Source organism: Monodelphis domestica, chromosome 6 (genome assembly GCF_027887165.1).
Source record: "Monodelphis domestica isolate mMonDom1 chromosome 6, mMonDom1.pri, whole genome shotgun sequence".
Lineage (NCBI taxonomy): Eukaryota > Metazoa > Chordata > Mammalia > Didelphimorphia > Didelphidae > Monodelphis > Monodelphis domestica.
In genome coordinates this window covers 11,198,792-11,213,788 of record NC_077232.1, presented here as the reverse complement: position 1 = coordinate 11,213,788, position 14,997 = coordinate 11,198,792, and the positions used below count along the sequence as shown (strand labels likewise).

Below are 14,997 nucleotides of genomic sequence, written 5' to 3'. Positions count from 1 at the left end.
CAGTGTCGGAGGGTCCTCCCAGCTTGAAATCTAGGATCCTAGCTGGGGTTCTCTTGCTTTGCCTTTCCAAGTTTCTTCCTTTTCATTGCCTTGTCCTGGGGGAGCTTACATTCAAAACATGCCAAGTTTGAAAAGCTCCTGCATCTTCTTCTGTGGATCTTCCTTCCCCTAAGTTGGCAGTAGGCTCGGGTCTGCCTGTGACTCCTCATGGCCTTTGGCCCTTGCGATCTGGTGTCAGAGGAGTCAGAGGTCCAAGAGGGACCTTTAGGATTGCCTCAGTCTATGTTCTCCCCTTTTTGGCCCAGACAGCCAAGTATTCACAGCTCACTGGTTAGGGTGAAGTGGGCCCTGTCCTGGAGCAGCTAAGTGGCACGGTGGATAGGTATCGGGCTTGAAGTCGGGAGGGCCTGGGTTCAAATCTGGTTTTAGATATTTCTTAGTTGTGTCACCCTGGACAAGTCACTTAACCTCAAATACGTAGTCCTTACTGCTCTTGTGTCTTAGAATCAATACTTAGTATTGGTCCTAAGGTAGAAGAAGAGGAGGTTTGTGACCCACCTATCAAGGATGCCATCTTCCTCTGTTTAAGAGCCAGGATTTAGGCAGTCCCATCGTTAGGAGGGGCCTTGCCCAAGCTTCCCCAGCCAAGTCAGGTGGATCGGGAGTTTTCACCTGGTTCCTTTCCAAAGCAGGGCTCTCTCCACAAGAGCTCCCAGAGGCTAGCATGGAGAATGGATCATGACCCCCGGGGTGGGGAGCGGCTCCCTGGATCCCTGCTGTCCAAGGCCGCAGAGGCTGCCGGACTTGATGGAGTGAGAATTGGGATGATGACTAATAAACTCTTCCTATCAACCTTTAGGATGCTTTACATGCAAATCTCATTGGACCCTCCCAGTGTCACCTGTATTATCTCCACTTTACAGATGGGGAAACTGAGGTTCAGAGGAGGTGGGATAACTTGGTCAGAGTCAAGTAGGAGTGAAGAAACGTCTTTCAGGACCCTCGCGGGGCCCTTTGCGGGACCCTCTGCTGTTCTCTGACTGTTGGCTTTGTGTTGGTTCTTCCTTTCAGGCCACAGCTACCTGGAGAGGCTTTTGAAGGTGGACGTGCCTGGGAAAGCCAGGTGAGGCACAGACGCCTTTGTCCACACGCCGTGCTCTGGGGACAGATACGGGGTCCCCCCTCCTCCTGAGGTCCTCTAGGCTTGGGGGCAGAAAGGCGTCACCAGCCGTTCCAGAGCTCGCTGGAGTAGCTGAGGGCCCATCGGCCTCTCTGGACATGCCCACCACAGACTGCATCAGAGCCGAGAGAGAGCATGGACTTGTGGCCGCGGCTCACTGCCCCAGCACGACCCCTTCCCTGGTTAATTGTCCATCCTGACATGCCTTGTTGAGGAGAGGTGGTGTGGGAAACGCAAGGCCGCTAAGATCCCAGCCTCTGGAACCCAGGGAGGGAGGCGGGCGGCTTTCCACAGGGGTCTCATGCTCCTGGGCCCTTCCCTGGCCCCTCTGAAGCCTTCCCTCATCGCTGAAACGCACCCCTGTCCCCCCCAAGTGGGCGAAATGAATAGTGCCGGGAGCTTGGCCTCTGGGAGGAATCCCGTCTCCCCTTTATGGGGTTCTACCTTCCAGAGCGGACGTGGCTGCCCAGAGGTACTCGGGGAGTAGTGGCCCCCTTGAGCCTGACCAAAGAAAGGCCCCCCAAGGCTCGAAGTGTAGATTTGGAGGGGGTTAGAGTCGGTCCTGGGCCTGGTGTCGTTGGCTCTGTTTCTGGGTGTCTGGGACCTTGGGAGAGGCTTGTAGTGTATCTGGGCCTCCATCCTCATCCTCCAGGGTCCCTGTGAGCACCAAGGCCTTGATCATCCTAGGAACTCCCTTACTTTACGAGAAGGAGACCAAGGCTTAAGGGGAGTAGAGCATGAATAGCCCAGAGGCAGCACGTCTTGGACTTGAACTCGGGTCCCTGGAGTCCTGGACCCATGCCTTTCCTGCTCCCCCACAGTTTCTGGCAGTGCCTGGCAACATAGGACAAGAGCCTGTCCCCTAAGGCTTTCCTGCTTGTTCGGGCGTGGATGGAGGCTGTCCCAGACAGGCACAGTCCCTCTGCTTGGTGGTGGACAGGGCCAGCCTCCCAGGGAGGTGCCGGCATCGCTCCTCTGCCGCCTCCAGGCTAAAAGCCAAACTCGGGGTCCTCCCTGGTCCAGCCCCGTGGGCCACGCCGCTGCCCATCCCCGTGCCTCGGCGTAGGGGTCCTCCCTTTCCTCTTGCCCCTGGCCCGGGGCATGGGGGGTGAGCTCTGCCTGGGTAGAGACAATGGAGCTTCCTGGTGATGGGAAGCTGTGACCCTCCTAGAGCTCCCCCCGCCTGGGGGCTGGGGGCCACACGGTCGTTTCTCAGGCTTTTCCTCCGTTTCCTTTCAGCTCTGAAGAGGACACGGAGTGTGCGAAGGAAGCTGAGCAGGAGGTAGGCAAAGGGGCGCCCCGCGGTCATTCCCTCACCCTGTGCCCCAGGCCTGGCGCTGCTGTCTCCTGGGGAAGGGAGCTCCACACCTGGGAGGCGGGAGAGGCTCCGGGCCTGCACCAGGACGAATCTGATCTTCTGCCCTTGCCCGCAGGCGTCCGAGGGCACCAGGAGGACGCTGCGCCCGCGGAATGCTAACAAGATTGCCATCAGCACCCCAAAGGCCCGGCCAGAGTCTGGAAGCCAAGGAAATGGCGACAGCGGTAAGGCCTTCTCCCTGGGGTGATGGAGCGTAAAAAGGCAGAACTCGTGTCCAGAGACTTGGTGGTCTTGGGGACTTTGCAGTTTACTGTGCTGGTAACTTCAGATACCCCCTGAATGCCTTGGACCCCCCAACCCCCGCCCCTGCCAAAGGAGCAGTCATTGCTCCGGGCCTCCTTGTTCTCCTCAGTTTTACTATAAAGGTCATCGGGGCAGCTGGGCGGCTCAGTGGACAGAGCAGCAGGCCTGGTGACCCAGGGTCCCGGGTTCAAATATGGCCTGACACCTTCCAGCTACGTGAGCCTGGGCAAGTCACTTAACCCCCATTGCCTAGCCCTGGCTGCTCTTCTGCCTTGGAGCCCATACTTAGAATTGATTCTCAGTCAGAAAGTGAGGGTTAAAAAGCAGAATAAAATCAGGGTTGTCAGAGCGGATATCTCTGGCGAGACAGGCCTGAGTTCTGGGACTCCAGTCCGCCAGGCTTGACCACGCAGGACTTGTCCCTTCAGGGAGCGGCCCCGGGCCTGGCTCTCACTTGCTGCTTCGGCACGGCCGCCAGTCGTGGTCTGAGGTGAGCATGGTGTCGGGCAGGATAGCAAGGAGGGCAGCAGTCATGGCAGCCTGAAGCCAGAGAGGGCCGGAGCAGCCAGCCCTGGCGGCATGGCCTGCGAGGTGGAGGCTGGGCCCGAAAGGGTTCCTGGGCCAAAGGAGCCAAGGAAAGAGGGGAGGGAGGGAAGAAGGAGGGCAGGGATGCTGTTTAAGAGAGGTCTGTTTGGATGGCAACTGGACCAGCAGCCACAGGTGGAGCAGCCCAGGGCTTAGCCCCGATTGAGTCCAGAGAGATGACCCGATGCCTCGATTGCCTTTTGGGGACTGAGCTGAGCTGGGCTCCACCCTCCTGCTTACTGCCAGCTGGCAGACAGGTTGGGGTAGGGCTGGGGGATCCCTTGGCAGCCTGGGACTTCCTTCCCATGATGCCTGGATTGTGGAACCCTCTGGTAGACCTCAGGGCCTCTTGTCCTTCCTGGGAAAACAGTAGCATCTCCTGGTGGCCATCAAGGGGGGCGACCTGGCTGCTTTGTTCCAGGCAAAAGTGGCCGGTTTGATCCAATGGAAAGGCCTGAAGTTGGGAGTCAGAGCACCTCGCTTTGAGATGTTATTCCTGCCTGGGCCCCCCTTGGCCAACGCCCTTCAGCAGGAGGAGGATAGAACTGGCGAGACAATTCTGGCATTGAGGGGCCTGGCTTGCCCCCCCCCCCCCCCCCCCAAGCCTCATACATTCCACTTGTGTAACTTTGGCCGAGTCACCTTTGGGAGGCGATTGTACTGGTTCCGAATCTTTGGCCCCTTGACCTCTCTGAATCCTCAACGTTCTTCCTCTGAAAAATGGGCCCAGGGATCCTTGTCCATTGGTGCCTCCAGGGGGGGTGAGAGGATGTGAGGAGATCACAGTCCCAGCCTCCACCCACAGACTCACTCATAGTTATTCCCCCCCACCAGAGTCCAAAACAGAGCAAGTGGAAGAGCCCAGGGAGCCGCCACAGAGCGTCAGGTACGAGGACTGCTGGGGGCAGGGGAGCAGACGTTGGGGAGATGACTGGTAGGATTCTGGGGCAGGACCTGGGCGACCCGCGGTGGATGGTGGTCAGAGGCCCAGAGAGCGTGACGTTCAGTGAACCGAACGTGTAACGGGCCTCCTGGGGGCCTGGCCTTGGGGGGCTCAGACTAGGCCCCCAGAGAGGAAGCCTTCCTACATCCAAGGACCAGCTGAGCCTCCCAGGAAAAGGGACCTTGGAGGCGAGAGAGGGGGACACAAAGATTCCGCATCTCTCGGCACGCTCGGGCTCCCGGCCTGCCGTTCCCTTTCACCCAGGCCGAAATAACTTTATTGTCAGCCTGTCCCTAGATGGTCAGCTCCAGGAGGACAGGCGGAGACCGTCTCATTGGTTCTCCCCCAGGCCTGGGGGAGCAGAGCCTGGAGAGGCCGGGGGTGCCCCCTATTGGGTCCACGCTGAGCTGGGGAGGAGGGGGCTGTTGTCATCCCTGCACAGGCTCCCATGGGCACTTGTTTCTTCTGTCCGTCGCAGGCGTAAGAGGAGCTATAAGCAGGCTGTGAGTGAGCTCGATGAGAATGGGGATCACCTGGAAGACGAGGCGCTCACTCCTCCCAGAAACAAGACTCCGTCCCCCGTCTGCCCGCCCAGCAAGGTAAGGTGGGGGGCGCGCTCTCCCAGGATGCCGGCGGCTGTGCCGTCACGGTGCCCGGCCTCCATCCTTCTCTCCTTCCCCCGGCAGGTGGTGAGGCCCCTGCGGACCTTCCTGCACACAGTCCAGAAGAACCAGATGCTTATGACTCCGACCTCCGCCGGCCGCACCAGCGTCATGAAGTCGTTCATCAAACGCAACACTCCGATCCACATGGACGCCAAGGTCAGCGGCCGGGCCAAGGGAGACCGGGAGGGATGCTCCGCGGGAAGGAAGCCTCTGGCAGCCTCCCCGGAGCCGCGAGCCGGAAGCCTGGGGCCTGGGCATGGGCTCTCTCAGCCCTCCTGAAGCCCAGCTTCACGTTCAGCGGCCTGGAGCGAGCGAGGGAGCCCGGCCTGCTCCGCTCAGCAGCAGGGGCAGGAGTGAGGGGCGACCGGAAGACCCTCCCTCAGCGTCAGGGTTGCAGGCCTTTGGGCGGGTCGCTTAGGAGCGTGTGTGTGCACATATGCCTGCCTGCGTACGTGTGTGTACGGGCAGGCTGTGAGGGGTGGGCGGTGGGCGCCAGGGGGCTGCCTGCAGCCAAAGGCGTTGATGCCAGCCTTCCCCTTTCTCCTCCCCACAGGGCAGTTTTGTCGTAAGTAACCCATTCCCCGCCCTAGTGCCATAGCCCCGCGCCCCGCGTCCCTACTGAACCACCGCCTCCCCGGGCAGCCAGAACCACTCGGGAAAGCACTAACTCTGGGTGGGCTCCGCGGAGGCGAGATGCCCGGGACGCCCCGGCCCTGTCGGTGACCGCAGCCCTAGCCCGCCCCCTCCCTCCAACCCGGGCTCCCCGAGAAAGACTCCAGTTGGCCCCGGCCGCCCCCTTCCTCCCGGACCGCGGCTGGGCCGGTGACCGACAGCGCCTCCCTTTAGGATCTTAGAGCTGGCCTAGTCGTCTCGCGTTGGTAGAAGCCGTGTGTGTGTTCAAGGGACGTTCCTAATTCCCAGAGTCTGAGCTCCTCGGTAGTCACCCCCAGGTGCCAGCTGGCATTCATTCTGTGGGACCTTCTGGGGAGACCACTTTTAAGTTGCTCTTCTTTATTGCAATGAGATTGGCGTGGAGCCCCTGAGACCCACTCGGGATGATGAAGGCAAAGGGAACCTGGTATTGGAATTCAGTTGGGCAGCTGGGCGCCTCAGGGGTGGAGACCTGGGTTCAAATCTGGCTTCAGACACTTCCTAGCTGGGTGACCCTGTGTGAGTCACCTAACTCCCATTGCCTAGCCCTTACCACTCTTCTGCTTTGGAACCAACAGCTACTACCAATTCTAAGCCAGAAGGCAAGGGTGTTTTTGTTGTTTTTTAAAAAAAAGAAATTCAATTGGAATTGGCATCTTGGGCCCAAAATGGCATAATGAATGTTGGCAGCCTCTGGGAATCAGGAAGGTTTGACTAGTCTCTTTGTAGTCATGACTGGGGAGAGAGCCCAGGGGGCGGGTGGGGGGGGTGGGGGTGTGAGGGCGGGCGGCCAGCTGTCTCTGCTGCTTTGTGCTTGGGTTGCAGGCAGCACCCCCAGGGAAGCGGATCCCTGCAGCCTGAGGCTGGAAGTTCGCTCTCTTGGGGCCTGGCATGAGCAGCTTCCCCTGGGCTCTTGGGTGAGCTTCCTACTGGCCTTATTGGCCAGTTCCCCAATACCCCAGAGGAGAGAGCTGATTCTACCTTGGACTGTTCCTCCAGGGGGCACCCACAGGTGACTGACTAAAGGAGTCCAAAGAAGCTGGCTTTTCCTCCCTCTGGGAACTGGGGATTCTCTGCAGTGGTGCCTTGGGAGGAGCAGGCTGGTAGTCATGGCTAGGGGCGACCTGAGTCTGCTCCGAGGAGAGCCTTGTGCCTATCACAACCCACCGGACTTCACGCTTGGACATCGGAGCGGGCATAAGAGCATCCCTCAGTGTCTGAAGGCCTCAGCTTTGTAGAGGAGGCCATTTGCCCCACGCCCTCTGCTTCGGGATGGGGGTGGGTCAGAGGAGTTCTCTAGATGTTGTTGATTTGCATGGAGCTGGCCCTTCAGGGGTCCTCCTCCTATTTTCCAGGACACCCAGAATGGGCAGTAGAGGAAGCCCTGAGCACAAGCCTCATCCGATAGGACTTGGGCAGATCACGTGAACCCCAGTGCCCAGGCAGCTTTCTGAGACTATTGGAGAATTGTCCTTGATACATACTGGTGAAGAGAGGTTCCACATTGATGACCCCCTCCTTCCTCCTCTTGTAGAAAGCAAATCACTTCCCCCCATTTTTGTAGTCTAAATTTGAAGGCTTTTTAGAATAGATTTTGGCAAAGTCGGGTACTCCAGAATTTTTTTTAACAAGAAAAGAACAGCCTTGCCAGTGCTCCATCCAAAGCTGTTCTCCCACTTATCAGATTTCTTTAAAGCATTGAGCCCTTCCTGCTTTTCTCCACTCTGGCCAGATGCCAGCAGGATCAAGGCAAGCCAGCTTTTCCCCATTGTCCATGACAGTCCATCAAACTCTTCTCACGTGAGCTCTCACAGTTATGGTGTTCTGGGATCCTTAAACTTGGACCTGGGGGAGAAAGGAATCCCCAGCAGACCAGGCAGGGCCGGCCTCCAGCTTGGTGGAGGCTGGTTAAGCTCCCAGGGCCACAGTCCTTCCCAGAGGAAGTTTTTCATCAGAGAAATGGAGAAGATCCACCTGGGGAGGGAAATCCCCCTTGGGAGCAGCAGCCCACTTGGAGGCTTGCTTTTTGCCCCCTCTGGAAGCTCTGGGGACTTTAGGAAGTTGGTGTCCTTGTGGAAAGCCTCCCCTTCCTCTGTGCTGACTGGAGGGGCCCAGCTCCTACGGAATGCAGGGGAATTCTCAGAGCCAGAGGTTCTCTGGCCCCATGCCCTCTGAGGCCAAGCAGAGAGCGACCGCCATCCCAGGACTGGGACCTCTGCTCTTCTCTCTTCTCCTGGGGTTCTTTACGCCAGCTTTCCGAGGGCAGATTGTCTGCTGGCCTTCCTCAGAATGGCCAGGACCACAGCCCTGCCGGTGTGAGAGCTTCTGGGTCCCAGCTGCCTCCTGGCCCAGCACTGGGGCTGCTTCCTTCTCGGGCTGGCAAGCTGAATTGTTCACTGGCATGGACCATTTGGTTACAGCCCCCAACTCCTGGGCCTAATGCATCGGGCATGTGTGGCCTTGGTCCAGCCTTATCCCATCTGGGCCTCACCTCGAGATGGAGGGGGTTCTCTCCCCCACTTGGAATCAGGGGCCCACTGAGCCCCTGGACAGAAGCTAAGGGGGATGAGAGCAGCCCCAAGCCTGGAGTGCTGCCCAGAGACGGGACAAGGGGTCTCAGGGCAGGGAATTAGGGGCCGAGGCAGCCCACATTGGCCAGCCAGACCTCTGGGAGCCGGCCTGCCCAGGCCCCCACCCATGGCCTGGCCCTTCGTGCCCACAGGAGAAGGAGCGGCAGCGGCTGGAAAACCTAAAGAAGAAGGAGGAGGCTGAGCTGCTGAGGAAGCAGAAGGTAGAGGAGGACAAGCGCAGGCGTCTGGAGGAGGTGAAATTGTGAGTTTCTGCCTGGCCCCGCCCCCTGGCCTGGCCCCGCCTCCCTGCAACTGACCTGGCCCTACCTCCCTGCAATATAGTGTCAGTTTACCCCTCTCTAAAGGTGTGTTCCCCTCAGCCTTGCCCCATCCTGCCCCTTCCTCAGGAGTCAATGAGCTCCTCTGGAGGAGGAGATGGGAATGCCCGCCTGCCCCCGGCTGGCACAGGCCTGCCTCCTTGTATTATATTGTCAGTGTTCCAGAGATCTGTGCCCATCCCGCCCACCTGTAGCAGTCAGTGTGGGCCTCTGGAGGAGACAAGAGAAGGGGGGAGGGCCCCACACCTGGTGACCTGCCCTTTGCTTCCTGTGGCCCCAGGAAACGGGAAGAGCGCCTTCGGAAGGTTCTGCAGGCCCGGGAGCGGGCGGAACAGCTGGAAATAGAGAAGAAGAAGCGCATTGAGCAGAAGCTGGCCCAGCTAGAGAAGAACGAGAAGGTCAGCAGTGGCCGGGGCCCCTCGGGAGGCATGGAAGGGATGGGCTACGGTGTCTCCTCCTCACCAGGGTGGCTGGGGTTCCCTTTCTGAGTCCTGTCCCAACCTGACGGGGGGCTTGGCCGGGGTTCCCCAGGCAAAGGAGGAGCGACTGGCGGAGGAAAAGGCCAGGAAGAAGGCAGCGGCCAAAAAGCTGGAGGAGGCAGAGACGAGGCGAAAGCAGGAGGAAGAAATCAGAAGGCAGAAGAGGCTCCAGCAGGTAAGAGGAAGAAGGCTGGACAGATGGACAGAGGGCTGGGAGCACCAGGCACCGAGGGCTACCTTGTCAGCCTTGTCCGCATGGGGCAGCAGGAGCGCTGCTGGACCTCGAGTCAGGAAGACCCGAGTTCAGATCTAGCCTCAACATTCAATAGCCATGCCACCCTGGGCAAATCACTGAACTACTGTCTGCCTCAGTTTTCTCTTCAGTAAAATGCCATCTGCTTCCAGAATTGTTCTAAAGAGCAGGGGAGATAAGCTGGTCGAGAGCATAGAAATGCTCTTCTCAACATCGGCTTCCTCGGCCCCGGGGCCCCAACCCTGCCACGCGGGGCGGGATTGAGAGACTCTTGGTTTCTTCACCCTGGGACGGGAGGTCTTCCTCCCCGGCCTGTGCCTTTCTGGGCATCGAAGCCCAGGCTTTCCTCAGTCTAAAAGATTCATTCCACAGCCAGACCTGTGGCCAGTTTGCCTTGTCCCTTGTGGAATTCATGTGGGTAGCCTGTTCATCTCCAGAATGCAATGGAATCACTGATTTAGAATTAGGGTTTGAGGCCGCTGAGAGCAACTCCCTCGTTTTTCAGAGGGGGAAACTGAGCCTGGGGGAATTTAGCCCAGTAAGTGCCTGCTCAGGGTAGAGTTAGACCCAGACCAGCCCTTTGTCTGGTTTTATTATTATTATTATTATTGTTGTTGTTTTTTAAGTCCTTTCTTCCCTCTTAGAATCAATCCTAGGCAAAAGAGTGGTGAGGGCTAGGCAGTGGGAGTTAAGTGACTTGCCCAGGGTCACCTAGCTAGGAAGTGACTGAGGTCCTCCTACCTCTCGGTCTGACTCTCTTTCCACTGAGCCATGTTGCCTGTCTTTGCTGAGAGCATTGCTCTGCTCTGCCCATTTCAGCCCAAGCCTAACCTGCCCTCCCTGACTGGTGGAAGGCCCCTGAGCTCTTTCTTTCCTGCTCTCCAGGAGGAGGAAGAGCGGAGATACCAGGAGCAGCTACAGAGAAAGAAGGAGGAGGAGCAGGAGAGGCTACGGAAATTGGCCGAGGCCAGGAGGTTCATGGAACAGCAGAAGCAGCGTGAGCAACAGCTGGCCCTTGAGAGAGAGCTGGAGAGAAAGAGGGAGCAAGAGAGGCTGCAGGCTGAGAGGTGAGGGCAGGCCGCAAAGGTCCCCCCAGAGCAGGAGGAGGCTTGGACAGATGGAGAGATGACTCCTGGTGCTTGCCTCCAGCGGCCTGATTGGTGCGTGCGTGTGTGTGTGTGTGTGTGTGTGCGTGTGTGCGCGTGTGTGTGTATGTGTGTGTGCGTGCGTGCGTGTGTGTAATAGAGCTGATGCAAGTGAGTGTGAGACAGTTCTGAGAGGCAGGCACTTGTAGATGTTATCCCCATCTTCAGATCAGGAAACCGAGGCGCACACAAGTTACTTAGAACACAAGCAAGTCTTTATTTTTATTTTATATTTTCTAAAAGTGAGTTTTAAGACGCGTTCCCGTCCCTCCTCCCATTGAATTCTTCCCAGGGGAGAGGGGGTGGCACTTTCCTCCTTCCTGGCCCTCCGTCTCGCAAGTGAAAGGGGAAGTGACGAGCCCAAAGTATTTCGTTTGTTGTTTCCCTTTTTGGACCCTTTTTTCTAATTTTAGGCAGAAACATTTTCTAAGAAATAGTTACTTTTGCAATACACCTTCTGTCGCCTTCCCAGAGGGCGACCAGTTTGAGTGGGTTTTCACAGCGGGGTCCTGCGGCACCCGTTTCCATAGTCCTCCGTCCTTCGCTGTTTCTGGTGGTACACAAAGGATCCCTGACCCCCAGGGTTCCCAGCTGATCAGCCCTTGCCCCGCCAGTTTTTGCTTTGGCTCTTGGGCACAGACAGTACGCGCTTCCAAGTCTTCCCTGGCCTCTTTGCCTCCGGGAGGCTGCGGACCCTTTCTGCTGCCTCGGCTCCGGAGCGTCTGACGCTCACTAGAGGAGCGGGCAGATCTTTTTGGTTTGCTGTTCCCTTTGGGGCGCTTGTTTGGGGTGCTCCGGCACGCGCGTTCTTGGCGAAGCATGCAGGGAAACGCTAGCCTGTGCTCACCGCTTGGCCCGTCGTCGCCGTCCTTGTTCTGCCGCTTATTGCAGGGCCGGAGGCAGGTGGCCCGCAGTGGTGGCCCGGCCTCTCCGGCTGTCCCGTCCGCGGCAGACGGATGAGCGCAGAGCCTGCGTTCTAGCCCACGCCCGTCAGCGCGGCTTGTGCCTGCCTTGCTGGGTCTCTTCTCGGTCACTGAGGCCTGTGTTCCCAGCAGGGTGATCCTTCTTGGTTTTCAGGCTGACCTCCCGGACGGCCCTGTAGCGTTCGGGAGGGGAGCCTCTGAGCAGGGGAGAGGGGAGGCGGCGGCGGCCTGCCTCCGGCTTGGTTTGGGATGGGCGGCCTGGGAGGTGGGGAGTCACGTGTCTGTGTGCGCCTCTCTGGTAGTGCCTGTGCCGGCCCGTTGGTTCTCTGAAACTCCAAGTGCTCTCCAGAGGCCCGGAGCGGGCTGATGGGGGACCGCAGTGGAAGGGATCTGGGCGCGAGGGGCCGCGTGCATGGGGGGCGGCCCCGGGGCCCGGACTTGGCCTCTCCTCTGCTGGAAGCATGTTGAGAAAGTCTCGGGGTGGGGGGGGGTGGTAGAACAGAAAACGTGGTTTAGCCCGTCGCCCTCCTGTGTGCTGTGACAAGGAAATCACTTTAAAAGACTGATATATATTAATTTAAGGTCGCCAAGGAATTCAGCTATGTAATTCCTAAATGAAAACTCAAGTCAGCAGTCAACCTTTTATGGAGTTTAATTACAAACAGGAGGAAGAAAGGTATTAGAGATAGAGAGAGGGAGAGAGAAAGGGGAGAGAAGGGAATAGGGCTTAAATACCCCTTCTGTTTAGGCTGGGCCAAAAGGCCCAAGCCCTTAGATAGCTGAGGCAAAGAAAAGAGATCAGTCCCTATCACTCACATGACCAAAATGGAGAAACAGTCTCAGGGGCCTCCACCTTCAGCTTCCTTTAGAGCAAGCTTCTCAGAGCAAAAACTCTCCAACCAACCCTCTCAGTCCTCAGACCCTGCTATCTTTAAGGAAACCATCTCAGTTCCCTCCTCTCAGTTCTCACATCTACCAATCACTGTCCATGTCTTCCCTGTGCCAGTGGTGGCTCTAGCTTAACCCAGGACCGCCCAGAGGTCTGTGGCTTTGCACATGTCTGTTGAAGGTCATATTCTCAAATAATTAAATCTTGATCCTTTGCTACAGCCCTTCCTAAATCCTGTTACCCTGAGTAGGGTGGAGATTGGAATAATTAAGTTTTGATCTAGGCTGCAGCCCTTTCCATTGTTCAGCAAAAGGTTTCTGTCCTAAAGTAATCTTAAGAAGGGAGGAGGAGGAACCTCCCTTGCCAATGGGGTTCACATTCCAATGGTGAAATTTCCAACACTCACAAGTCTAAGAAATTTTAAGGTTTACAGTGCAGGGCAGAATTGTGCCGCGCCCCGCCCCCGCTCTGGTCCTTGGGCTTCCTTCCTGACCCTGCCAGCAGGTAGAGAGCGGCCTGTCAGGCACGGGAGCCAAGCGAGTGGGACTCGGCCCCCTGCCTGCTGGCGACAGCTCGGGCTCTTGGCTTCCAGGGAGCGGCTCGAGAAGGAGAGAGCCCTGCGGCTGCAGAAGGAGCGGTTGCAGCGGGAGCTGGAGGAGAAGAGGAAGAAGGTGAGGCTCTGTGCTTGCACGGCTGGGCCGGGCCTGAGGGTGGGCCCCTCCCCCCACCTCAGCCTGCCTGGCCCGAGCAGAGGCCGGGCCCGGCCATGGGCTGTCTCTAGGGTCGTGGGAGCTGGGTGGGGGGCCTCAGATGGGCGTCTGCCACCTTCCCGGTTCACACACGCCGTGTCGGCCCCAGGAGGAGCGTCAGCGCCAGGAGCAGGAGCAGGAGAGGAAGGCCAGGGAGGCTGCTGCCGCCGCCGCCGCTGCTGCCACTGCCACTGCCACTGCCACTAACAAGCTTCTGAACGTGACGGTGGACGTGCAGGTGAGGCCATGCAGGGCCCAGAGGGCAGGTCCCGGAGGCCGTAGAGGCCACAAGCCAGGCCTAGCCCGGCCCGGCTCCAGGGATCCAGGAGCCACTCCCAGCCCCAAGCCTCGGTTCCCCCCTGAGCCCCCGCGGGGCCGACGCTCCTCTGAGGGGCGAGGCTCGGGGGGACTCGTAAACTAGAGCCCGGCCTTAGCGCGCGGCGGAGGCCCTCCGAGCCCCTGCGAGCCTCATCGATTGGGCCCGCACGTGTGGCCTCTCCAGACCCAGGGGGCTTCCCTGCACGGTGTCGGGGTGACAGCGGTGACGGGGGTGACAGTGATGTCGGGGGTGACAGCGATGATGGGGGTGACAGCGGTGATGGGGGTGACAGCGATGACGGGGGTGTCGGGGTGACAGCGATGACGGGGGTGACAGCGATGATGGGGGTGACAGCGATGACGGGGGTGTCGGGGTGACAGCGATGATGGGGGTGACAGCGATGACGGGGGTGTCAGGGTGACAGCGATGATGGGGGTGTCGGGGTGACAGCGATGACGGGGGTGTCAGGGTGACAGCGATGATGGGGGTGACAGCGATGACGGGGGTGTCGGGGTGACAGCGATGATGGGGGTGACAGCGATGACGGGGGTGTCAGGGTGACAGCGATGATGGGGGTGTCGGGGTGACAGCGATGACGGGGGTGTCAGGGTGACAGCGATGATGGGGGTGACAGCGATGACGGGGGTGACAGTGGTGATGGGGGTGACAGTGTCTTGTTTCCTCTTAAGTCTCCGGTTTGCAATTCATATGAAATGACCCCGCAGGGCCCCCGGGGGGGCCCCAAGATCAATCCGGACAACTATGGGATGGACTTGAACAGCGACGACTCCACGGACGACGAGACGCAGCCCCGGAAGCCCATTCCCGCCTGGGCCAACGGTAAGGGTCGGGGCCGCCTCTGGCCGTCCTGGATGAGGGGCTGCGGCTCAGCGAAGGGTTGAGGCTGGGGTGGGGGCGGCAGAGAGGGGACGTCGGGGTCTGGGGGGACGCGTGTGACCCCCGACTCCCACCGCAGGGTCCCAGCTGAGCCAGGCCGTCATCCGCCAGTACTACAACCCCCCCGACATCGACCAGCTCTTCGGGACCATCCTCAGCCCGCGGCTCGAGGACATCTTCAACAAAAGCAAACCGCGCTACCACAAGCGCACCAGCTCGGCCGTCTGGCACTCGCCCCCGCTCCCGGGCAGCCGGCCCTTCATTGGCACCTCCTACTGCCTGAAGAAGCCTTGAGGCTGCCTGGGGCCGGGCCTGCCGCTCTCCTGACTGGACGCTGTGTTTTCTTTAAGAAATGGGGTTTTTTAGCCAAGGGGAGCCAGAGGCCTCTCGAGCTGGGGCTGCCTGACCGCAGTGGGTGCCGGGCCTGGGGTCAGCAGAGACTGAAACCCCGAAATGCCGTGGGGGAGCGACGGTCACAGCCCCCCTGGAGAACTGGCGGCACCCGGCTTGTACATAGCAGGCAGCTAATTTGAGAGGACATCGAGCCCCATATTTTAAGGGCAGATCAATAAAATGTATTCTCTGTGGCGTGCTGTGCATTCTTACTATTGGGGCACCTCCACGAGCCCGGCCTGCTCCCTCAGAAGTGGCAGGGGGAGCCTGGTGGCAGCTGAGGGAAACGGGGCCGAAGGGGACCCCCTTCCTCAGGAGCAGCCGGACCACAGCAGACAGGTCTTAGGCAACTTTTTGACCCAATGGCCCCTGATCTGAGGGCCCGTCTGGCTCTGCC

At 59.2% G+C, this 14,997-nt stretch overlaps 1 protein-coding gene across 3 annotated transcripts in view; it reads left to right on the top strand.

The window, feature by feature from the left end:
- INCENP (inner centromere protein) overlaps positions 1-14,795 on the top strand; it is a 35,299-nt gene extending 20,504 nt beyond the window's left edge. For all 3 annotated transcript variants that reach the window (XM_056801614.1, XM_056801613.1, XM_007497704.3), the window contains exons 5-18: positions 1,072-1,123; positions 2,420-2,462; positions 2,614-2,722; positions 4,221-4,272; positions 4,808-4,928; positions 5,016-5,150; positions 8,368-8,477; positions 8,834-8,951; positions 9,085-9,207; positions 10,171-10,352; positions 12,835-12,913; positions 13,101-13,229; positions 14,000-14,150; positions 14,287-14,795. In XM_056801614.1, the coding sequence (XP_056657592.1) occupies positions 1,072-1,123; positions 2,420-2,462; positions 2,614-2,722; positions 4,221-4,272; positions 4,808-4,928; positions 5,016-5,150; positions 8,368-8,477; positions 8,834-8,951; positions 9,085-9,207; positions 10,171-10,352; positions 12,835-12,913; positions 13,101-13,229; positions 14,000-14,150; positions 14,287-14,501 (1,619 nt within the window). In that variant the 3' untranslated portion in view covers positions 14,502-14,795. The remainder of the gene's footprint in view (positions 1-1,071; positions 1,124-2,419; positions 2,463-2,613; positions 2,723-4,220; positions 4,273-4,807; positions 4,929-5,015; positions 5,151-8,367; positions 8,478-8,833; positions 8,952-9,084; positions 9,208-10,170; positions 10,353-12,834; positions 12,914-13,100; positions 13,230-13,999; positions 14,151-14,286) is intronic.
- Positions 14,796-14,997: the final 202 nt, after the last annotated feature.